This window comes from Pimephales promelas, chromosome 12 (genome assembly GCF_988280905.1).
Source record: "Pimephales promelas chromosome 12, fPimPro1.hap1.1, whole genome shotgun sequence".
In the NCBI taxonomy this organism is placed as follows: domain Eukaryota; kingdom Metazoa; phylum Chordata; class Actinopteri; order Cypriniformes; family Leuciscidae; genus Pimephales; species Pimephales promelas.
In genome coordinates, this window is record NC_142780.1 from 25,258,726 (window position 1) to 25,283,269 (window position 24,544).

The 24,544-nt window shown below is 40.1% G+C and overlaps 1 protein-coding gene across 3 annotated transcripts; it reads right to left on the reverse strand.

Annotated features, from left to right (window-relative positions):
- Positions 1-1,295: 1,295 nt before the first annotated feature.
- dop1a (DOP1 leucine zipper like protein A) lies at positions 1,296-23,310 on the reverse strand. 3 transcript variants are annotated; one of them, XM_039679553.2, is made up of 38 exons: positions 22,970-23,310; positions 21,845-22,032; positions 21,586-21,767; positions 21,329-21,499; positions 20,481-20,670; positions 20,252-20,350; positions 19,924-20,023; positions 19,446-19,528; positions 18,387-18,501; positions 18,172-18,292; positions 17,956-18,075; positions 17,768-17,879; positions 17,378-17,407; positions 16,592-16,825; positions 13,091-13,637; positions 12,507-12,778; positions 12,272-12,424; positions 12,087-12,187; positions 11,707-11,972; positions 9,499-11,596; positions 9,050-9,161; positions 8,502-8,684; positions 8,268-8,393; positions 8,057-8,191; positions 7,884-7,939; positions 7,689-7,793; positions 6,722-6,788; positions 6,303-6,447; positions 6,104-6,183; positions 5,755-5,864; positions 5,459-5,608; positions 5,293-5,354; positions 5,012-5,164; positions 3,779-3,915; positions 3,586-3,641; positions 3,290-3,454; positions 2,401-2,530; positions 1,296-1,885 (listed from the first exon to the last, which is right to left on the reverse strand). In XM_039679553.2, the coding sequence occupies exons 2-38, from the start codon at positions 21,980-21,982 to the stop codon at positions 1,583-1,585; spliced, it is 7,407 nt and encodes a 2,468-aa protein (XP_039535487.2). In that variant the 5' UTR covers positions 21,983-22,032; positions 22,970-23,310; the 3' UTR covers positions 1,296-1,582. The 3 variants fall into 3 exon arrangements, with proteins under 3 accessions (XP_039535487.2, XP_039535484.2, XP_039535489.2); XM_039679550.2 differs by having other exon boundaries at positions 19,446-19,555; XM_039679555.2 differs by lacking the exon at positions 17,378-17,407 and having other exon boundaries at positions 19,446-19,555.
- Between the last annotated feature and the right edge of the window lie 1,234 nt (positions 23,311-24,544).

A 24,544-nucleotide genomic window follows, 5' to 3' on the forward strand; every position in this document is an offset into this window, starting at 1 on the left:
CGCATGAGTCAGGTCACACGCATGGTCACACGTCATTAAAAACCCAGATTGCGTTTTACTCTATGGTTTTACTTTCTGCGCCCCATATAAATGGAAACCGGAGGTGGGGATTTTGATTCCTCTTGGAGGATTGCATATTTTCAGTGAGTTAGCTCACACTAAAGATCCGTTCAGTGGCTGATGATTAAAATTGGCTCGTCTACCACAAATGACTGTTTTAATTTTCTTTTTAATTTTTTTTTTTCGTTTAATTTTCTCATATATCAAGCAGTTTCTCAACTGTTTGATATGTGACCTTTATTAAATAAATAAAAAAAAAACAATGTCACAAATATAAAATGAACCCACTTCTGTGTCTAGTGTCGGTGACATTTGTTTTGAAATTAAATTATCGTACAATATTTTAGTTAGCTAATGTTTTTATGTATGTATAGGGAAATATGTATTATTTATATCTATTTTTAGGGAATTGTATGCTACTAAATAGTTATGCAGTAGTTGCAGTTTTAAAAAGTGAACTTGAAAAAAGTTATACTATTTTAAAAAGTGCAAAAAATACCATTTACAGTAGGAAATATACATTTTCCCAAACACTTTTTACCCTAAAACTGTGAGAAAATCAAAGCCATAAATCTAAACAAACTGTTCTAAATTTGAGGTTGATGTATCAAAATTATGTGCTTTCAGTAAAAATTAGTTTGGGCACAGAACCAAATGTTTCTAATAGATAAACTTAATTTCACATTAATTTCCAATGCAGTAGTTTTAACCATTTAACCTTTTCGAATCATGTCTATGATTTTTGTTGTTCACACAGTAAGAGCCAAATCCTTTTCCAAGTTTCATACCATTTAAAAATAATAATAATAATAATACTAATAATAAACCACTCCGAACAGCACCAGAGGGTTAATTAATAAATATACTTACGTCATTTTAATGGTGGTCTTCATTCATTTTATAAATTCATAATCCCCCATTTGATTGTGGCTGTAATTTAGATAAATTCGATCACCATTTAAAGAAGAAAAACAGCTGTAGTGAAGCATGTGGATTGGAACATATCTGTTTTATTTCCTATCTCTCTTACTTAACTCTGCAATGTAATAATGTTTTCCATTATGGCTTTGATCATTTTTAAAGCAACATTACTTTTTTTAACTACCCGCATATGCATTTTTACACGAAAGGTTTTTGTTGACAATTGAAATCGAATCCAAAAGGAAATAAATATTAGTGCAAGTTTGATTAGTTAGTTATGGACATGAGGTCTGTTACAAGGAAATTCAAAAATGTTTTAAATTCACATGATATGTCTCTTTTATTAGGCAAGTCACCACAATATGGAATGGCACAGTATCATACTATCCTATGGGCTCAAGAAAATTAAAGAAATCATCACAGCTGGCCATATTTACATTAAAAGAATTTAAATTAAATAGTATAGCTTTTGGGGGGAAAATACATTAATTAGAAAAGCAAAAAAATTTACAAACTTCTTTTTTTTTGTTCTCTTCCATTTTTTTAAAAGGTGAGGTGTTAGTGTTTTTGCTCAATAGCTTCACTTTTTGTTCATGTCAGGTCACGTTTTGATGAGTCCCTCAAGGAAGTCCTTCTCAACCATTTCCTCAATGTTCTGTCTGGCCCGGCTCCAGAAGACTTTCTGGCTCTCCAACTTCCCATCCTTGCTAGGGAATGGGCCGTCTCTGGGAGTAGGGCTGTGATATGGTCCTGAGCGGCTGTTGCCTTTACTGCTGAACACCTGGCTGAGAAGGTTGAAGAAAGGGAGGAGCTGCTCCATGCTGCGGATCACATAAAGGGTGAGCAGGAGCTGTCCGGGCTCCCAGGACAGAGTGCGTGTGGAGCAGTCTTCCTCTGGATTTTTCTAGAGTTAATGGAGACATTCCCATGAGGCTTATGAACATCCTAGGCTTAGGAGCATTAGCAAAACTACTGAGTAGTCTATAAATGTTACAGGTCCTATATGCTAATCACATGGAATTGACCTCTATTAAAATTACAAGGCAACAATTGGAAAGAATAGATTTCCATAGATTAATCCTAAAAGGGGCGACATTTAAGAGGCTGTGGAGAGAGGCAGGAAAAGTGTAGGTCTACTTTCTTGGTTTCATGTTGAAAGGGTGTTTGTTGTGAATATTTAGATCTGGTGACTTTGTTCACACATTCTGTTTAGTTAACGGGCAACATTTAAAAACAGCATGAGCACCTGTAGTGGGATATCTACTCACCTTCAGATAAAAGTTGCTTTTTAAAAGTAAAACTCTTTTAATCTTATTTGAGATGGAAAATAGAAACACATACATTTTCTGATGTCTCTTTATGGTCTTGCCCTTTTAGGGTTAATTGCATATTGTGGATACTGTTTTGTGGTCGTATTACCTTGGCCCTTTTTCTCAGCAGCTTGGCCAGTCTGACAACATAGGGCTTGAACTCTCTCTGATGGGTCCCCTGTCTGCGGACCTCCAGACCAGAGTCATCCGAGGCTTCAGGGACAAAAGCCCAGCGATACCTGTGGCACAGTGTATTATTATTTCCTTCAAATTAAATATGCTCAATGTTTGAAATGAATTTTATCAACGAAGAAATCCTGATATAATGTAAAAGGATGAATCATTTTCACAGCTCGGAACAAAAGGGCTTTGAACACTTGAAATAGTTAACCATGGGTCATTCTAAACCTGGGGTAAACATATTCCAGGGTTATCATTTTTCACACTGCTCATGATTTAGAGTTAACAGTTAATCCTGGGTAAACATAAGCTGCACTGTACATTCCTAAACCCCATGTTAATGTCCTTATTTGCGTATTAACTGTGTCAGTGTCATTGAATCGACAAAAGCAGCATGTGACCCGTTTAAACTTTTTGAACTATAACGGTAAGAATTAAATGAACAGCCTTTTCTTCACTCCAAATGTGAAAATGAGGAAAGCAACTGGGTGTCTTTTGCTAAGCATCTAGCCATAACATTCAAACACCTCATAATTTCACACTACAAGTTTGGCACTGCAATGCAGTGTTACCGCAAGAGCGGTTTGTTAGGTCTAATAAATTTGGGTAAAAAATGGTGTGAAATTACAAGTGTGAAATGTTCTTCTTCTTAATGTCGTTAAGAGCAGTATTTAGAATAACGATAACCTGGGGTTAAGTGCAGTGTGAAACCCCCTTTAAAGCCCAAGAAATATTACTAGCTAATTCAAATAAGTTCCTTCATTGTACAAAAATACATTTCAAACATTAAAGGTGTAAAAACATGTAAAAACACCCACATCTGGAACTGAGGAAGACTCTCAGAGGGCAGAGCGAGGGCCAGGTCCAGCAGCTTGCAGGCAGACAGGTAGAGGTTGAGCCAGCGCTGGCTGTTGTAGGAGGTAGAGAAGCCATTGCCCCCTGAGTATGTTGTCTCGAGCCCAGCAACCGAGGGGCCTGAGGTCCTGGAGAGAGGCCAAAGACCACATTCATCAGTATTCAACATGCACAAATCACCTATAAGGTCTTAAAATGGAGCCTGATATTATTTCTTGAACAAATGCTAAAAGACAAAACAGATTTGACAAATGGATACCTGGTGATGTCCTCATCTGCAGTGAGTTCTTGTTCCATGAGTAAGAACACCTGAACCTGTGGGAAGAAATGAACACAGCTGATTCTAATAGAATGAGACAAAACAGCTCTACCAAATGACTATTCCTATTTTGTGAGATGCTGCTTGTGATCATTTATAATATGTAAATGTGTGAGGTGTGTCATATCCTCACCAACTCAGTGATCATAGTGGGCCAGAGTGAGGTCAGGTGCTGGGGGGACATGCGCAGTAGCAGCACTCTGAAGAAGAGGAAGACCTGAGCATGGAGGATGGGCACTTGAGGGAGTCGTAGGCTCTCCACAAGACGCTCTGAAACGACATTGTGTGAAATGTTAAGGACTGTGTATACAGAGCTGAAAATCGTATTGACAGCGGTAGCTTTTTCTCTGAAATATAAGCAACATATACAGCAGAACAAGCTGTGAGCGGTCATCTACTCAATCACACAGCACGACTCACAAGAAACTGTTTAATTATCACCCGTTAATAGTATTTATAGCTTCTAACGTTAAACAGGCTGTGTGACAATGAGGAAAAATAACCTCAAAAATGTTCACTGGTGTGCAGGTGTGAGGACTATTTAAGTGAAACGCATATACCTCTCTCTCTATTGTTTGAAAGTTGGCATAGGTTGCCGACCCCTGATTTAGAGCTTATTATGTGCGCTAGATTACATGGCTGTGCTTCCCTTAACTTTTTTATGCCCTTCCCTCACCTCACCAACTTCCCTCCATCCCATTTGATGTCCATCCATTTCAGATGAACATCAGTGCTTACGTTGGACTACAGGCGATTCTTACGATTATCCACTACTGGCTGAACCTTTGGAATGGATTGAATTGGAAAGTCCCAGGCCCTTGGATCACTTGGAAATCTTAAATGGAACTGATTTCTTATTTAAATTATATTGTTTATTTTTTATTCCTAATTAATTAGTTTGATTCACAATTCTAAATGCCAATAGTTATACTTGGGATGTTGGAGAAAATCTATAAAATTACACAAACTAATAAAATATCAATACAATAACCTTATAAGTTAAGAGTTAATAAGCAATTAATAGATTAAACCTATTAAGTGCAATATACTGTGGCATAGCAATCATATTGCATTGTGGTGTATCTGTGCTGCCTGAAGTTTGCATTGGAGTCGCTTCCCTCCCACAGTCAAGGGTCTGTCCATATAAGCTTTCCTCGTTCACTTGAGGAACTGGAACTCGCTTTATATTGGAGATGAAGAAGAGCTCATGGCAGTTTGCAAGTGTTTCTAAAAGCGAAGCGGCAAGTTGGAACTAAATTCAGGACATTTGGCCTCTAACATTGTACACCCCTGATTTTGAAATCAATGGATTTTTGTTTAGGTTATGTAAGAGTTATGTAGCATGTCTGTTAGTATCTGCGTGTACCTTGAATGTCTGGCAAGTACTTCTGGTATTGGTCCACCTCACTGCTGTAGATAGTGAAGGCCAGTCGTTTGAGTAGCATGGCTCTCTGCTCAAGCTCTGCATCTCGATTGGTGAAAAGACTCAGAGAGCTGCTCTGAGCAACGGCAACTCGGGCTGCACACATACAAAACGTTAGCAAGTTCCTCTCTACAACACTCGCACAAAAAACAACTCGATGATAATGATAGAGCAGTAAGATGGACGCAGCTGGAAGGCCCACTTAATAGAAAGGGAAGACTCACTCATTAGGTCTCTAAATGTGGTTTTGTCATGAGTCATCAGGTGGTCTATGATTGCTCTCCAGCTGAAAGAGAGAGATTTTGTCAACTAGAGGTCACATTGCCCTGTGCGTGGCTGTAAAACCACTGCGATGAGGAGAAAGGACATGTTGTGCTGTACAGGACTCACTGGCTGACACAAGAGGAGTCCATCTGGAAAAACGTATGGTCCATAAACAGGTCGAAAGCTTCTTTCTTCCAGGCTCTCCGGGTGTACTGATATCCACTGAGACTGCTCAACAGCTGGATACATGCACGATAACTGGGGGCATTGTGCGCACTGGCAGAAAGAAGACAGAGCAATAAGATCTTGATCCCAATAATAACTTTTAATTACACAATCCAAGACACTCAGCAATTTTGTGTCCGATAAGTTTGTCAATTCCTCATCTTGTGTCAACAGTGTCGGATTTTAAGACTAAATACCTATGGTTGCGCAGGTAGGGCACAACATAATGCATGAGGTTGACCAGCAGAGGTATCACTCTCTCCTTCTCGTCACTGTAGAAGACCATATCTAATAGATGAGCCAGTACCTGCAAAGACACCCATGAGCACAATAATTCAATTCACAGAAAGCCAATCATACACAAACATAGAGAGACAAGTAGGGCAGGGCAGAGCACGACCTTCTGGTGACATGCGAATGTTCTTGCAAGATACCACTGCAAAATTCTAATTTACAAATGATATCTGCTGTACTGGTTGTGGTAGATTTGGGCTTGTTGTATATTTAAAAAAGGAAAAGAGTGTTCATGTGACATTCTGTGTTTACCTCAGCCAGCAGAGTTAGGGCATGAACACTGTACACAGATGGAGTGAAGCTTGAGGCCTCCATCACTGTGAGCATTAGATCTGAAACAAACATACTGTTAGTGAAAGACTCGCCATACCCTCGTGGTCATGGAGCTGTGCATGCTAACAGGGGTCCATGTACATGGGCTATATAAACACACACACACATAGACTCTGACCTTCTACATCTGCCTCCAGACTGGCCCCCTCCACCATGATTTGAGGGGAAGGTTTGACCTCCAGGTTTCTTCTCAACCATGTGGTCTGTTCTAAGGATGAGCCTGCAATCGTTCCAATAGCCTCTACGATCTTATGGGTCACATCCTGGAAAATCATGGTTTTATGATTTAATGTGAACATTTAAAATGAGACATGTAAGAGAACCAGCTCACACTGACACTAAAGTAACATGGCAATACCATCTGTTTCAATGTTTACCATAGTATTATAGAATTGGCATATTTATATACAGTGGTATTAGCAAGTGGTAGTGAAATACATGGTATTTCCATGTCCAAAAAACAGTAACACAAAGTTAAAAAAAAAAATTGATACTTGGATGTAACGGTGGAGATTGTTGGAATGAGGGAAAGGTCACCTGTAGCTCTCGCTGGTCCTTCTTGCTTTCCAGGGTGGGATTCTTTAGGATAAACTCATTCAACACTCTAAAGAAGACATAAAAAAGCATCCTGATTTTTAATTTAATCTAGAGCTGTCAAAAAGTCGGACTCGTAAACACCTCTGATTGCCCATCGTGCTCAAGCACTCATAAAATATGTCTGTGATTGGCTACAATGACCAGCGCTTCAAAAACATGTTGTAAATATACATCAATGACACTCTTCACAGAGCGCTAACACAGATACACAAGGGAGTGTTTGAAAGCAGGCGGACAAGTCCTCTGATAGACAGCTCTCACGCACCTGTTTTTTTCAAACACTTCCGTGTGCTCCCAAACGCTCTTGTGCGTTGATCATTGTAGCCAATCACAGACATATCCGATGAGTGCGTGAACACAATGGCCAAGCAGGGGTGTTTACGATTTCACTCAACATCGTTCAAAGCGTCACAATTTTAAAATTTCAGGACCGACTTGGTAATGAAGTGGGTACGTTTTGACAACTCTAATGTAATCTTATAAGTTAATTTACTAATTTATTATTTATCAAATCAACGTAGAAATGTAGAAATGTGAATAATCATAACAATACTTTCAAAACACTACAGAAAAATACAGCAATTTCTGGTATATAAGCTCCTTATCCCAGGAGAAATCTTTTAAACAAAAAAAGTCTATTAATAAACTTTCTCAGTAAAACATTGCCTAATATAATTGAATCCAGGACATTCCAATGAAATATGCTTGATAGCTAATGAAGTCTTTCAAAAATATTGCCTATTTTTTAAACAAAATCAAACTTTTCATTTATGACAAGGTTCATTTGTTATTGGACACATTCATTCCATTCCATTAGCCACCATTTATCTAATAAGTAAAACCTCTAAATGAATGTATTTTTGAAATTAAAGTATGGCTGTCCCAGGATTTGAGAAAAATAACTAACCCTAGTATGAGGAACTGTCCTGGAGCAGGCAGACTGAGCTGCACAGAGTCCTTCAGCAATGCCAAGAGTGATGGCCAGCTATCAACCAGACTAGACACTGGAATACTAATAGAGATGAGACAAGGGCAGTGAGACAGAGTAATTTAAAGAATACCCATGGCAGATATTATCCAGATATTACTACAGTTCACTTACCTCTGCACATAGGCATAGAAAAACTGAAGCATGCAGACCTCCAGGGAAAGATTCTTCTGTAAAATTAAGAAAGGCAAAGGGGAGTCTTAAATCTACCCGCAAAACCAACAGCAGTAATTGACGGTGACTTGAGAAAAATTATGGGAGTTGTCAGGGTATATTCGTAACTATACCTTCTCTTTGGCGATGGCTGGGGGCTGCTTAAGGACTTCCTTCACTGTCTGTATCACAGTCTCAGTTCGCATGGCACTTACTGAACGAACAAGTTCCACAAGGAGAAGTTGTTCCTCACTAGCTGTGGGAATTACCTAAAATAGACCAATGCATTTGTTTTTGTAGTCCCCGAGTACAAACATAAGTGGTTACCTCTGGTGTTGTTCATACCTTGTTCCTGGATGGAGTTTTAACTTGCTTCCTTTCATTCCACACATAAGCAATAGCAGCCATGAAGTGAGCTCCATGATTCATAGAGATTGGGCCCAGCAGCTCTAGAATTTGCTGCCTGAGATTCTGTGAACAAGCAGTAAAAAGTTTGTTAACCTAGCACCTGGACTACTCTCAGGACCAAAGCACAGTCATTACATGTCTTAAAACACCAGTCCACTCTCCTTACGGTACCTTTGTGGATCCTAGGTTGATGTTGGATGTGGAGCAGGCAGAGGCTGCAGCTGGCTTGTCAGAGCTATCAGCCAGATAAAGGACACCCCACAGCAGGGTTACGGAGGACATGATGGTGTGCAAGATGGAGAGAATGCCTGCACGTGCCTCTGCAAGGTGCTTCTGATCTACATTCACCTGAAGCTGAGGATTACATGCACATAAGCATTAGAAAATCATACTAATTCAAAGCTCACACGCTAAGCATTGATTAAAATTGGCATTGACACATATTACATTAATATTATATATATATACATAAATTAATAGTAATTAAACTGCTCTCACCATTTATTCATTTTTTTAATGTATCCATTATCTTAAAGGGGTCATATAATGCCATTTTTGTACAAGTTAATATGAATGAGTAGGGTCTAAATGAAAAGTTTGTAATATACTTTAGTGCCAACACACATTTCAGTACAATCAACTTGAAAAAGTGCATGTACCATTATATGACCCCTTTAAGCAATTGAAAGATAACAAGCATGAAAGACTAGCTCCCTCACCTGGTGATATTGTGATGTTGGGTCTAGCAGACAATAATGGATTATGGCCGTCATTCCTTCTAGTACAGTTAGAATCAGGTCAGGAGGGATACACAATGCCATCCACTGGGGCCTAGAAATATACACACAGAAACATTGGATTTCCCCTCATAAACAAAGCACTGCTTCAAATATTTATTTTTAATTTATATTCCCTAAAGTGCTTTTTTAAAAAAACACCATGATATTTTTAGGGCAACAACTGAAGAATTGATGGTGAACAGTGCCCTCTTGTGGATATAAATGAATATACTAATCACATGACCTATAGTCAAATAATGACTTTGTGGTTGCAGAGTGTGATCTGCTTGTGATTATACTCTTTATCAACAATTTGACAATTTCAATAAAAACAGCTCTGTGGACTACTGTGCTTTGCATAAGGCAATGTTTCTGAAATGGTCCAGTACCTTGTGTCCGTGAGGCCCGTCTCGTAGCGGTATTGCTGGATAAGGTTGTCAAGGTTTTTGCACAGCTGAAGAGTAACAGATGCTACTACTCGCCGAAGCACTTTTCTCATGTATGGCAAAGTGGCTGTGATAAGGCCAATCCACTGTGGGTGCATCTTGCATGCATGATGCTGATGCAGGGCTCGGATCACAGCACAAAGAAACATGCCCTGAGCTGTAATGGGCTGCCCATGCAGGTATTGCAATGAAGTCATAGGTTGTTGTGGGTTGACATGTTCTACCTCGCCCCCAATCAGCTCAAAACCAGCCCCGGGACCATTAGGTATGCCACTAGACCCAGTTGACCCCGGACCTCCCTCTCCACCCTCATCCACTGGGATCATAACACGGTGCTCCAACACCACCAGGCTCTGAAGCAGACGCAGAAGTTGCGACTGTATCGCGCTGCAGTTGTCCAACTGGTCCTCTGACAGATTGATGACGCTGTCCTCTGAAAGCCCCTCCTCAACTGCAGCCACGTTGGTGCCACGGGCACGGTGTTCATGCCACTTCTGTACACTAAATATGGTGGAAAGCAAACAGTGTAGCACTACTTTCTGCACCTTGCATTTGGACAAAACATCACAAATAAAGCTCGCAAAGCCCTTGGCTGAGCCCCCAGTGACCTTAGAAAGCTCGCTGAAGAGCAACGTCAACACTTCCACGCTTGTCAGCTGCATGGCATGGTTTCCTGCCAGGTCCTGTGAGGTGGCGGCCACATGGGCCGAGTAATAGCTGCGCAGAAAATAGAGGCAAAGGGAGATTATAATCTCCAGGAACATGGCACTTCGGAACGAGTGAGAGTGCGAGTCCTGCGGGATGGGGCAGTAGAAGTCCTTGCCCATGACAGAGACACGATGACGTGCTAGCAAGTTCTGCAGAAGAGAGAGCTGTGGGGTGTATGTGTTGTTTATGCTGGTGGTGGAGATGGCGCTCACAAATCCTGCTGGTGAAGCACGTAGCATGGCTGCAATGGCAGAGAGCGCATGCAGAGTCCGAGAGGAGTCATAGAGCTGAAGATAGAGCAGCACATGCTGGTATAGGGGATGGATGTTAAAACGAGGTGACCCAGAAGTGCGAGATCCTCCCACCCCACTAGCAGCCCCACCACTGGGTGAACCTGTGTCACTTTCAATCTCAGACACTTCCCCTTCCCCACAGCTGTACCAGTTCTCCAAGTCAAGACTGTCACCAAAGAAGATGCTGGGTGGGCGGCTCTTCTCAGCTTGGTTGGTTTTGCGTCTCTCGTCATCTTTCCTCTTGGCCTTCTTGATTTTAGGCTTGGCTCCTGGGGATTTGTCCACCAGACGCTCCATAATCTTGCCCTTTAGGCTGAGCTGTGTGCTGCTGTGGCTGCGCTTGCGGTGCTGGTCATCTACCTGGAGACTCTGCTCTGTGGCAGCACTGCCACCGCTGTCTGGCAGAGTAATGATGGAAGGGGAGGAGCTATGCCGAGCAATGCCTTCCCGATGCTCCTCTTCCCCTAAAGCATCAATTGAGGCCACAGCCAGGAACTCCAAGGTTCCCCCTGCAACAAATTCTGGGAGCGTTCTTGGTTGGGTGTTGGAAAAGGGAGCAAGGGTGATGCATGGCCCGTTAGAGGTATCCGTGGATGAGTTAGAACTGTCAGAGTCTGTCTGAATCCAGGCATCAGGAGATGATGGTGTCTCAGAGGACTCTTTCTCCACCATTTGCACCACTCGGTCTACTAGCTCGAAAAGCACGGCAGAAACTGCCTTGTGCAAGGACTCCTCCTCTGACGAAACAGACTGACAAAGCAAAGGATCGGATATATTAACAGTGCTACCACCTCCCTCCAGTTCATCAAAGCTGCCATTGTCTATAGTGGAGGACTGAGAGCCACTTGAATCTGAGCTCTGGTGCTCCCCCTGCTGATCAGGAGGTTGATATTCGCCACACAGCTGCAGGTTCTCGCTACTAAGGCTCAAGAGAGAAAGACTGTCACTCAAAGGGTTGACTGTAAGGCTAAAAGGTTCCATATCATCCAATGGGAGGCATCTGCCACACACTTGGTCATTCCCTGATATCTGGCCATAACCTGGGGAACAGACAAAAATCTCATTAGAAAGCAAATATTTATTTTGGTTAAAAAAGAAACAAAAAAAACAGATGATAAATCTATTTAGATTAATAGATGAACCCTCTTACTTTCAGTATAGCCCATATCCCTCATGTAAATTGGCTCAGAGGACTCTTGTTCCATTGGGTTAGGAAAGACCGGGTTCCAGTGACGTTGTGCTTGAACCCGCTGTATGGATACACGGTGAGTTTTAGGGTGCAGCAGCAAAAGCAGTAGAGGTTCAAGAACACGAGCGATGTCATGTCTCTGCAAAACCTGGTTCAACCAGGCCCTGCCAACAGCACTTGCAGAGCCGTCCCAATAACTGAGGCTGTCTAACATGATAAACAGAGACCTACAAGAGAATGGAGAGCCGATTTAACAATTAATGACATTGTCTTGAGATGATTCTCCAAGTCATGTTTGTTTTTGTATGGTTAGACTTCATCTCCCATAGAAGTGCTGTTACCTGTCAAAGGTCCGATTGAAAGGGGAGGACTTGGTGATATTCAAGTCTCTGGTTAAGTGCCAAAGAACTGAAAATTTTACATGAGCCTCCAGCCGTATTCTCTAAAAAAACAATTGGTAATATGTGAAAACTTTTCTGTGCATGTATAATTGTGAAATTCTATGCCACTTGTTTGTATGACTGACCCTGTCTCGATGCATGAGCTGCTGGCTAATGACATCTTCACAAATGCTTGGTGAGGGAGCCAAATTATGAAGCTGGTAAAAGAGCTCCACACTGCGCTTGTGGTGCTGGGGGGTCTCCTCTCCCAACTGATCCCATAAGATAAGGGCTACGCTCTACGGGAGAGAAGTGAGAAGGTGATCAAGATAAAAGGAGAGACTTCAAGAGAATTAAAACAAGTAAAGAAATAATGCAAACCTTGAAGAAACCTGTTTTCTCTGCAATGTACTTCAAGATACCCGGAGTGAGTGGTGGTCGAATCACCACTGCAACACGTCCCTGGCTCGGACTCATTGGCTGGCCCGAGTCTGGACTTGCCACACGCTCAGCTGTCACCATAGCTACAGACTGTGTGAGTCCGACAAGGTCCATGACAAGTGAGATAGCTACTGCTTGAATACTGAAATCTGCAGCTGTACAGCACGCATCCATCAGGGTCTGAAGCCACACCGCTGGCTGAACACTCTCACCTATCAAGAATTGGCACAGCACAAATATGTGAAATAATACCCTCTTTAACTGCCCCAAAAATCCCATTGTATTAAATTTATTTATCCCGCATGTGAAAAAAAAAAAACTATGGATTGTGTTATATGTAAGGGTTGTATATAAAATCAATACTAATACTTATTTCTTAGTTATGATTTAATGCAGCAGAGGCAATCAAAGATAACAAATGTCGAGCAGGATTTGTGATAAAAATTAGAGGAAGGTGACTAACAGGCTGACCTCTGACCTTTGGTGCATCAAGTTAAGAAATGGCAGCAGAAGGTCATTTTTACCTGCCTGCTCCTCTCTAGTGGGCGAGGTCTTCAGGTTGCCCTCAGCAATGTAGACTGGAAAACTGGAGCACTCCAAGAAAAGCTGACAGGCAGCAGTGAATGCAGACAGACACTCCATTTGCACGGAAGACTCCTCAAAACCACTTGTCCATCCTTTATCAGCCACCACTGTTAGAGTGTCCATCTCTGCATTGCAGCTCTTTCCAGCTTCAGCCTGACCACCTGGTGTGATGTAAAGCCTCACTAGGCAAGAAAGGAACTGCTGGAAATGTTCAAGGCAGCACTGCATCACTGGCTTGTCCTGGGGCTTGCTGTGGGATGAACTATTAAGCCCAGATTTGGGTTTAGTTTTGGGTTGGACAGGTACATCTTCAGGAATGGAGGCATGGTCCTCGGAGTGTTGCATCTTATCAGGTTGCTCCCCACGTTCAGCCTGGTACTGGATGAAGTCAGTAAATCCACTCTCTGACAATCGGCTGCTGGAAGAATTCTCGCCATCATCAAATACATCAGTGCTGCCAGGGGCTTCAAGGGTGACTGGTAGGGTCTGAGCAAGATTGGGAATGAAAAAAATTATTTCTCTCCAGGATGGCATTTAAAACACACTGTCTCCTGAAACTACTGTGCAAAACCCTAATCAGTTTCAAAGTCAATGAAATATATTGGTTTATTTTTTATTTTTTTACTCCATCCTGCTCCCGGATGAGTTTTGTTTCCTTGCCACCGTCACCTTTGTTGCCATTGGCTTTTGGCTTGCTTAGATGGGGACATTCAATTTAACATTTAATTTAATATTCAACAATAATATTAATCTGCCTGGATTGACACCATTATATGAGAACTGAACTGAGTTAGACGATGACATCACAGTTTTCCCCAGAGCAGCTATATACTGTATATGAATGAACTAAATCAAAGTCTGCAGTTATTCCTCTTTGTCGTCATCTCTGTTCGAAATCTGCAACTTTTTAAAGATTTTTTAAGGGGCAAGTGAAATAGAACTTTACTTGACCGAACCGCCAAGTAGTCTAATTAAAATTTTAATAAAAACATCTAGAGAAGCAAAGATTTTTATATTTTATTTTAATCGGTGTTAAAGGCAACTGATAATACATAATTTATGGACAGTAAAAAGGTCGTGCCAGCCTGTGTGAGAAAGTCCCTTGTTGGAAAACCAAATAAAAAGAAACTCACAGAAATGGTAAAAATTCTAAATGCAACGTTTTTATATTCATCACATAAATAGTCAAGCAAGATCATGTGACCAGTGTGATGTTTTCTCTCTAAAAGCCAGTTCCGATGCAGCTTTATTTCCTCTGCAGTGAAAAGATTAATTTTGCTGATTGTGATTTCCTTTGCTAACAGACTTTTTAGTGTCTTATTATCCTAAATTAGATCAAACTTAAGAATTTGTCATGAAAGATGACATTTGATAGGGCTAGAAAAAACTATCTTTAAAAAAGATTTAAGTAAATAAGAGCTGATAGAACACTGATGATAATATTGCTTCAAAATAAGTTGCAATCGAGCCCTTTTTTCTATCCAGACAATAAACTTTTTCACTTGACTGATTTACTTGTTCGAAGGGCAAGTACATAACAAGGTTTAATGTCGAGCCCTGTTGTGTTACATCTGGTGCAGTTTTTTTGAAAATCCCATCACAAGCCTTTTATTAAGACAGTGCATCAAGTACTTCAACTCAAAACCAGTAAACTATGTCCACTATGGTGAGCTCTATCTAGCTGTTTTTGAATACAACAATGCATCTTATGTGGCTACAACTGATACGGGTCAAGTGAGACCTAATCCAGTCTAATCATGAAGAGCTTCCTTCAAGTTGACTGTTCAAGCATTCCACCAAGTCGATTTTAAAAAAAATTATTTTTTCAAATCCCTATTTGCATAATGTTGATAATATTATATTGTTATATTATCATGGTGACTGTAAGGCTGGCAAGGAATTCCATGCTTGTCAAATTTAAAGCCATTTCTTGCGCAAAACATAGCTCTTCTCAGTCCTACACTTTAACATGAAACCCGAAGTTCCCATCATGTTGTGGGTTGCCTATAACACATTCAGACATCCACAATTCAGTGGTTTCTATCATAGAACTGTGCAGCAGCACAGAGCCAGACTCAGGTGGCAAGCAGTGCACTGCATGAGCCCCGAAGGAGGGAAAGGCGAGAGTTTGAATGCTATTTTCATCCGAGTGAAAATGACAGACTCGTGGGCCTCAGAGGCTAGACTTGGCTCCCACTAGAGAGAGGAACTCAGCTGTGAATGAACGTCTCATCCCTATTCCCTTGCTTACCCTTACTGCATGCTGGCACCATCCAGGGAGTCTGGCCATCCATGAAGCTTCACTTACGGTAGAGACATGTAGTCCCAAGTAAGGTAGCAAACAGGTCATTGGGGTGCACACACAGACACTAACAAACTTATGTCAGGGGCCAATGATGGAGGACCATCCTGTCTACTGGACCCAGAGCAGGGAGTCAGTGAAGGCATGTGCAGTGGGAGACACAGCATAAGGCAGAAGAATGGTTGTTTCCAGGCCAGTGCTTGTATGGCAATCAGGCCATATTGGCTTGACTTTAACAGAATAATGCAGTAGGGACTGCAATTAAAAGACATTCTAAGTTGACAGAATACTGTTGATATTGGCAGTTAAATAATGTGCTGCTGAGTGATGTACAAAGTCAGAGAAGAAAGAGAGTACATTTCACAGCTGAACAGTTAAGGTACTTTTTTTATCTACACTACATATATTCCCTATGTGGAATGTCTAAAAACAAAAATTGTAAATGAAGGACGGGGCAGAGATGAGAGTAACAGATTATGTGTTTCAGACTGGATGTCGGTCTCTGTGCACTGATGCCAATGGGTTTCCTTAGTTGGGCATAAATCAAAGCTTATGAAAGCCACTAAATTTCTAATTAGATTATCTTTCTTTCATTTGTTTTATTTCATCAGTTACCATGGGCAGCCTATATAATTAACATTTACATATAAAGAATAAAACAACAACTTTGATTATTCATTACTAATCAAAGCTCACAGAAATTGCATAAAATATAGCTGAAGATAGCAATTATCGGGGTCAAGCACAAAGAACACGATACATCAAGCCAAAATGGCTGGGAGCATCAGACCAACTGTAATTAAGAGCAATTAAAGACATTTTAATATTATTTTATGCATATTTCTACGTTTTCCACCATTGGAACCCTGAAAACTTTTCAGGGTAGCACTCAAAAAAAAAAAGCAATTTCTAACAGATAAAATATTTTAGAGCTGAGCAGAACTAGAAAAAGAACAACATTCTATTGAATGTCTTTCATAAAGCTTGTTTTGTTTGTTCCCAGTTTTTCCCAGTTGTTCCCTTCCTAAATAAGCTTAAGGTAAAGCATAATAATGTTCTGTTAAAAAGTCTGTCATTTACCTGGTTTTAAAAATGTATTCACATAACAAGTTTGAATCATTTGGTTGTCTGCTCTCACCATTTTCTCATCTTTGTCTCTAGAGGAAGGGGCAGTTGCGGCAGTGGACGGACCAGAGGGCAGTGCAAGGGGCGACACCAGAGGGGGCTGGACTTTGCTGAGGATCTTCGAGCAGAGGCGCAGACAGTGGGTGAGCTCTCTGAGGCCCAGAGCCTGCAGGTGTGTGGTAAGAGCAGAAACCATCCGCAGCAGCAACTGAGGTAGATGCTCTGTCTGGATCTCAATGTATGTCTCCTAGAGAAAAAAAGAGACAGAGAGAGATGCATGAGGGAGGCTCAATTCCTTATCATAGTTAAGACAGCTGGAGGTCCATTCCTGCATCACAGTCAGTAATATACATTAAGTGATGGTTAACAAAACTGAAAAACATAAAATAACAATTTAGGCTTTATGTGTGAGTAATAAGTGAGTAATAAGCTTAAGAATTTTAAGTGGTGAGCTCATGCAAGTTTATGGTTCTACCTTCCGCAACATCCATAGATAAACATGAGTGTTTCTTTGAAATAATTATATAAATGTAAAATGTTAGATATAATATAACAATACATATAACTTAATACAGCAAATAAGCTTTTTTTACTCCGCTTGTCTGTTTCACAGCATTCAAGATCAGAGGGTGTGAGTGGTGTGAAGCTGAAGTGGCATTTATTTTTTAAAAGCGAGCAAGGAGCAGGAAATGGAAAACCTGGAGATTGCAGACCATTAATGGATGTTTCTGGAAAGGTAGCCAAAACATTTGAGTGAAGTGAAGGTAAGGTGAAGAGGCAAGTAAGAGCAGTACTGTACCTGGCAGATAACCCTCATGCTTCTAGTAGGCTTCGAGGGAAAAAAAAGAGAGCAGAGATTTTCAGACAGACAGAAGCGAGCAGTGCAGAGGCCAGAAAACACGTCAGAAACCCTGATTGGAAGGTCAAGATGATCTCTGGATCTTTCACATGGACATCAACACACACACATAAAAATTTGGACACATGTAGAACATGTCTAAACTATGAGGCTAAGACAAACCAAGTGTCACTAAAATGTTGAAGCAGTTTAGTTGCATATAACTAAAGAGGTAGAAACATCAATGGAGATTAGACTAACTACAATTTTAATTTCTTGCTGGAAAAAGTCACCATGGATCTGAACATTTCAATAGCTAAATTATAATATCCAAGTGTAAAGTTTACCAACCAAAGATACAATGTCCAACAAGAAGTCCACCAGCTCACAGAACTCAAGCAATGAGCGTGTTGATGTCTCAGAGCTCATTGTCTTTCCAGTGGTATGACTGCTCTGAGTCCACCTATAAAAAGAAAATGAGGTCAAGCAAGAATGGACGAAAAATACATTATATTTTTCACCCATTATCCTTCACACACCTGCAGCACTCCTCAAACCAGTGTGCAATATAGTCCCACATGTAGTAGGGCTCAAATGAGTTAAACAAGAGGTTGGCTGTTTTAATGAGCTCTGCTGTTTTCTTGTTTTCTCGGAGTTTGCTGAAAAAGTAACACAAGTATATATTGAAAATATTTAAATATTTGTAAGAACTGCATAATTGTAACAACCATTCGTGAGAGAAAAGAAGTGCGGACCTGCTAAGTTGAGTTTGGTCTTTGCTGAAGGGGTTTTGGTTCTGAAGGTCCAACTCAGCACGGCACTGAGTGTGTAGGGTGCGAAACACTTCAATTAGAACATCCTCTAAGATTGCTGGGCCTAAATAAAGTGGACAAAAACGTATCAAGGCAATTCCAAACTCTCTTTGTGTGAGTCTAAACATGCCATAGACATCCTGTAGTAATGGCTATACCCAGCTCAGGCTTGTCGAGAAGGCTGATGAGAATGCGAAACGGCTTTAAGTCGTGCATCAGGATGCTCTCCTCCTCCCCTCCTCTTGCCTTCCCCTGCAAGATCCCCACCATGGCCTACAAACACACACAGACACATTTAGGGATGCATCTTACATTATGACAAAATAACATTATGAGCTAAAAAATTTTAAAAATAATATATATATATATACATATATATACATATACATACTGTACATATTAATAAGATTATGATAACAAAATTCACAATGAAATCTATAACATGCATTTACATAATAGAACAAATAGGGTGAATTATGGTAATCTAAATGTAACTAAAGTACTTAAGATGGATCTTTCCCCAGCATCATCCTTGAGAAGGAAAATTCTCTCCATTATACTGTGTAGGCCTTTGCAAGTGTGTATTTCAACTCTTTAGGGATTTCACACTTGGTCTAATGCATGGCTGCACAGACAGAGGAACAGACGGTCCCTGCAATAACCTACTTCCCAAACAACCGAGATCCAACAAGTGGCCCAAACCAGATGGCATGCAATCAAACAATTCCCCTTCCAATAAAACAGAGAGGAAAATGCCAAAAACAAAACTCCCCCTGCTGCAGTCCCAAACTCAACCCCCAGGGGTACCAGGACATTTTAAAAGCATGGCCCTGAAAAGCTCTGTCTGTGCATGCATTGGGACCAGTGTCTCATTGCAAGTTAAACCATGCATACAGACCACATGGAGAAAAGTGGAGACAGAGTGGCTTATTGACAAAATGTGTGCATGCACCTGTGTGCCACTGCAGACATAACAAAAACGGTTTTATCCTACAACAAAAGCAAACTCAAACTCAAAAAAAGAAAGAGATCTTTTGAAGTTTCTATGTTGCTTTTGATTTCTCTGTCTGGAAATGTTTGAGCAGAGATTTCTGATGTCCCATTGATTCCCAAAGTCCAAGACAACAAAATGAGTCGCATCAATCCATCTTTTTGACATAAAACAAAATTTGGATGCTGCATTCTAAAACATATGTGCTTTGAATGTTTGACCTTACCTGAATGAGCATGTCCTTGGAATAAGTGTTGAAGTAGAGAGTGACGTGTTCTTCTGGATTACTGAGTCGGGTGCTACGAGGGCCTGCTTGCACGCCATTGTTATCAAAGCCTGAAAACACCAATAAGCACACAATTGAGCTCATAGATATTAAGTTTTCCGAAACAATTTGAATGGAAAGATACAAGGAAATAAATAATAAAGTGTTCATGAAAATATGATAAGAGGCTACTTATAGTTGTCACTGTGTTCATGACATAGAAACTTACCGCAATGTTTATCCACAGCATATGGACAGCAAGTAAGAGACAAAATCAGGTCAACCAAAACACTTAAACACGTAGGCCATTTAAGAATCATATTATCAATCTATCTGAACTGATAATGTGGGATATGGTTCTTATGATAACATGAGAAATCAGAGGGGAATCGGGACACTGGACAACATATAGTTTGTGTGTGAGGTGTGGATATCTCACCCAGCAGCCAAGCATAAAGTCTACGGTTCAGGGACATGTCTCTTCGTAAAACAACATGAAGTGCTGCAGATAGAATCCTGATCATGTCTGGACGTGTAGCCTGAAATGAACAGTATAGAGTGTATTTAGTCTTAGTGCTAAATTTCTGTCAAAAACTTTACACTAACTTTTCTATTTTTGTGACTAGAGAATAATCAAATCTACAGATATGTGTTAAAGGTGGACAGGTGACTCTGCCACCTGAGATGCAACACAGTAAGGTCTTTCACAGCTGAATTTCAGACAGAAATTGGGGTAAAATAAAATCATTTTTTGTCAGTTTTATTACCTGACTCATGTGGAAGGGAAAGCAGAACAGGATAAGATCTAGGGTGCTCCTCTGCACTAACACACTGGAATCCTGCACAGATGTGCTGACTGCTTCCACCTGAAGAAAACATCAAATCATGATATAAATAAATGTTCCCCGTGGTATCCGCTAAAATAATTTCAATTTTGTGATTCATTCATTTTTAAAGGCTGTTTTGCTTGCATTTTGCCCCTATTGATCAGTGTACCATCAGTTCGATGTCACTGCCAATGATGTACAGCTGGTCCTCCATTGATAGTTTTCGGTTAAGGTGCAGTAGGACGAAGGACACTCCAGGCAAACGCACAGAAGGGCTGGTTAGGATGCTGCCCCACAGGGCACTGTAGAAGGCCGGCTGCTCCACAGCCGCTGCCACCTTTTCTAGCAGGGTATTGGACCTATTGTTTATATTGATTGGTATTAGTCGATATTGTAGAAACATGTATATACACACACATACATACATATAAATATCTCAGCTGATATTAGATATTTAATTGTGCATGCTAGTTAGCTCTATTTATACATTAAGATCAGCTTCATCTAACGCTTAATCTTTTTAAAATGCTAATAATTTAATAACACTATAAATTTCTAAATGAATGTCCATACATGTGCATTTAAAATAATTGATTTTTGTTTTTAGTGTTTAGTGTTAATTTAATTATTTATTCTTTTTAATAACATATAATTTACCCTGCTGTCCAAAAGTTTGTCAGTAAAATTTGAAAGCAAGGATGCATTTATTATTTAATTGATCAAAAGTGACAGTAAAGACATTTCCATTGTTAAAAAAAACATTTAAAACAAAGCCAATTTTTAAATAAACAAAGAATCCTTTAAAAAAAAATCAGTTTCTACAATATTATATATAAATAAATATTAAGCAACACAAATGTTTTCAACACTGAAAATAATAAGAAATAAAAAAATAAGAAATTCCCTAGAATTTTTACATTTTAATTTTAAATTGCAATAATATTCACAATATTACTGTTACTGTACAGTAGTATACATACATATTTAATAAACATAGTATATTCTAGATTTAAAAACCTGTCATAATACTCTGATCCCTCCTCCAGACCAGGCATTACACCGGTCAGGAGTCCCTGCAGGCCTGGTTTAAGAGTCTTCCCCAAGGGCAGGTAGTAGGTCTCATATAACCCAAGTAATACTGGCTTCACAGACATAGCAGCATTGGATAGCAAAGGGAAGAGCCCAGAACTGAGGAGGAGGAAAAGGTTTAGAAAAGCACATATTAGGCACTAAAAGTCACTGGAGCAGAAAAATCAATCTTGCAATAACTCTACCTATAGAGGAAAAGATCCTTCGCCAGGCGCTTTGGTCCAATGATCTTGAAGATGATTTCGTAGGTCTCCAGGGCCTTGCGGTGAACCCCGCTGGGCAGCGCTGGGTGGAGGCATTGGGCCAGGCGCTTTCCAATGGTCAATTTCTTGGGCACAACCTGATACTTGCCATTGTTTTGCAAAACCTGTCCAACAAATACAGAAAAATTAGATCAGTAAAGCAACTGCTACTAAATGTGATCAAGAGGATGTAGAAATGGACCTTGTTGAGCTTTCCGAGCGCTGAGATCAGATCGGCCCATTCGCTGGAGTACTCAAAGTTTTTTAGGGCCTTATCTACCGCTGCCACGTAGTTCCTGTACTTCGAGTCACCAAGGAGTTCCAACTCCTCTGCATTCATCGTCCTACACGACTAAAAGCCGATTCCGAGGTCACGTACAAACATCACACCTTCAGTTTAAAGGGACAGAGGGGAAAATGCACAAAGGTTAAACTCATTGTGTGTACTCAATAAGTAATGTTACAGTTTAGATCACATGTTTTATGACTCAACATTGACTCAATTAAACACTCAACCAAACACAGCAGCACTTCAGTGGTCAGTAGAGCTCACTGTCACTGGTGGAGATGCTGTGGGAGGCTTTTTAATTATTAACAGATGTGACTCAGTTGCAGGTGAGATGCTTTAAAGGGCAAAGAATAACAACAATAAAGAATGACAGGGGAAAAAATGAATAGTTCCACATTTTACTCCATTCTATTCTGCCATTAACAGCAGTTATGCTACTGAAAAAAGCATACAATTCTTGTAAAATACCCGCAATAAAAAAAAAAAATCAAAAACGTTTCAAGGGGTGCCTGAGGTTGCTTAAATTTTCATTTTGTGTTCCACAGAAGAAAGCCATACAGAAAACATGAGGGTGTGTAAATGATGATTTCCATTTTGGATGGAACTGTCCCTTTAAGATGCATCATAACAGCCCAGCTTTTACTCTATCCAAAACCAAAACAAGATCACACCAACCAAAACAAGTATGCATCTGACTCTGTTTTAAACTGGAATGAATTAAATTTAGAAAAAAACATAGCATCACTGCACTTGACAGGCTTGTGATTTCCCATAATCTGCTGATGAGGAACAAGGGACCATTGATGAGAAGGCCCCTTTGAGGTCCTCAATAGCGGTTAGCCAGTGTGACAATGATGAATATGTGGTTCGTAGTATACATCTCTCCAAATCTCTCCACTTGGTGCGATAACGTTACCTCCTCCACTTAATGAGAATAGCCACCCAAACACGATCAAATGTCATGAACACACGCTAACTGCTAAGCTACTGTACGCTCGCTATAGGGCACATGATTCTCTCCATTGAGCTGCTGCTTACCGTTGTCAGTCGACGACGATTTTTTTTTAAAGGTCTGAGCTGTGAGGGGCTGTTAGTCTTGAAGGCAGGCGAATGTTTAAGTTAGATGGATGAATAGGTTGTGAGCGATGTACGGTCAGGTGCGACATCGGTGGGTGTACGTTACTGACAGCATAAACGCTTTCCCGGACTCCGCTGGTGAGATCACATATCTGCTCTCAGTAGAGCCATCTGTAATACAGCAGCGTTAATGTTGACATCAAGGCAGATTGCGTTGACACTCTGCGGTTGAAACCATTTTTGATTAAAGACGCTGACAGGTAAAAATGATCTATTCTGCGCATGCCCGAGCAGTTCCTAGTTAAACAAAAAAATACGTCACCCTTTCATAATAAAAGTACCCACGATGGCGTCACTTGTAGACAACTCCCGGAAATAAATTTCACACGGTTGATTTAAAAAAAATATGTCAATTAATGTTAACATTTAACATTAACTATAACATTTCTGTAAGAGCGTTTCACGTTTTGTTCTTCAGTATAAATTATGCACATTTATACCGCAAACGTGAATTTCGAAGACACAAAGCTGAACTAAATTAAGTTAGCTCCAATTAATTCTCACTTTTCAAGTGGTTTGAATTCCATAAAATCATTGAAAGGTTGTTGTTTCTTCAATAAGTGACGTCTGAATCACCGAAACCAGTAAATGTAGCTCGTTGCCAGCTGATGGTGCTGTGGAAAACAAAACAGAAACCACTGCACCCTGACCCCAACGTTGCGCACTTTTTTCCATTTGGCAGTGAAATGAATTGTATTAAAATACCTGAAGCTTTCAATATAAATGATGATTATGTGTAATCTAAAGTAATTATAATAACTGTATTATTTGTACTTGTTCTTAAATCATATTTTTTGTCTGTGTATTAGTGTTAATTCTGTGTTCATTAGCAACAGTGAAAACGTTAGCACGATACAGTGTATCTAAATTTTACAATGTGACATTCTCCGCCGTTGAAAACTAGTGTGCAATGTTCATGGTACAAACCAGTTTGCCTGTATCCTGAATTATGTTTTAAGTTTAGTTTCAAACAAATACGCCTTTTTACGAGCCCTGAGTAAAGTTTGCCAAATACCAGCCATTCATTTCCTGTTTTTCTGTAACTTAGCTGTGGTAAAATCATGCTTTCATTGTCAACCAGAACCTTTCATTTTGTCACGTACAATTATTTCATAATTTTTATGACTTCAATCTATATTGACAGATATTTAGTCTGCCTGCTTTGTTATAGTGTGATATTTACACACACACACACACACACACAATTATCCCTATGCATTTTCAAATCTTTCCAAAGAGTTCAAACGGACTGAAAGAACATTATCAACAGTTCGTTCTGCTAATAACACGTCATAAACCACCGTAATAAAACCTTCTAGTAGGTTCTGCGGTCATGATCAGACTGAACTTGCCTTCGAAACTCCGGACCAAAGTCCAACAGAGTTGTGTGCAGCTGCCCTCCTGCTTGAATTGGATGTAGCGTTCGACATTAATTTTCGCATAACATATTTCTACATCACTAAAAAAAAATAGTAT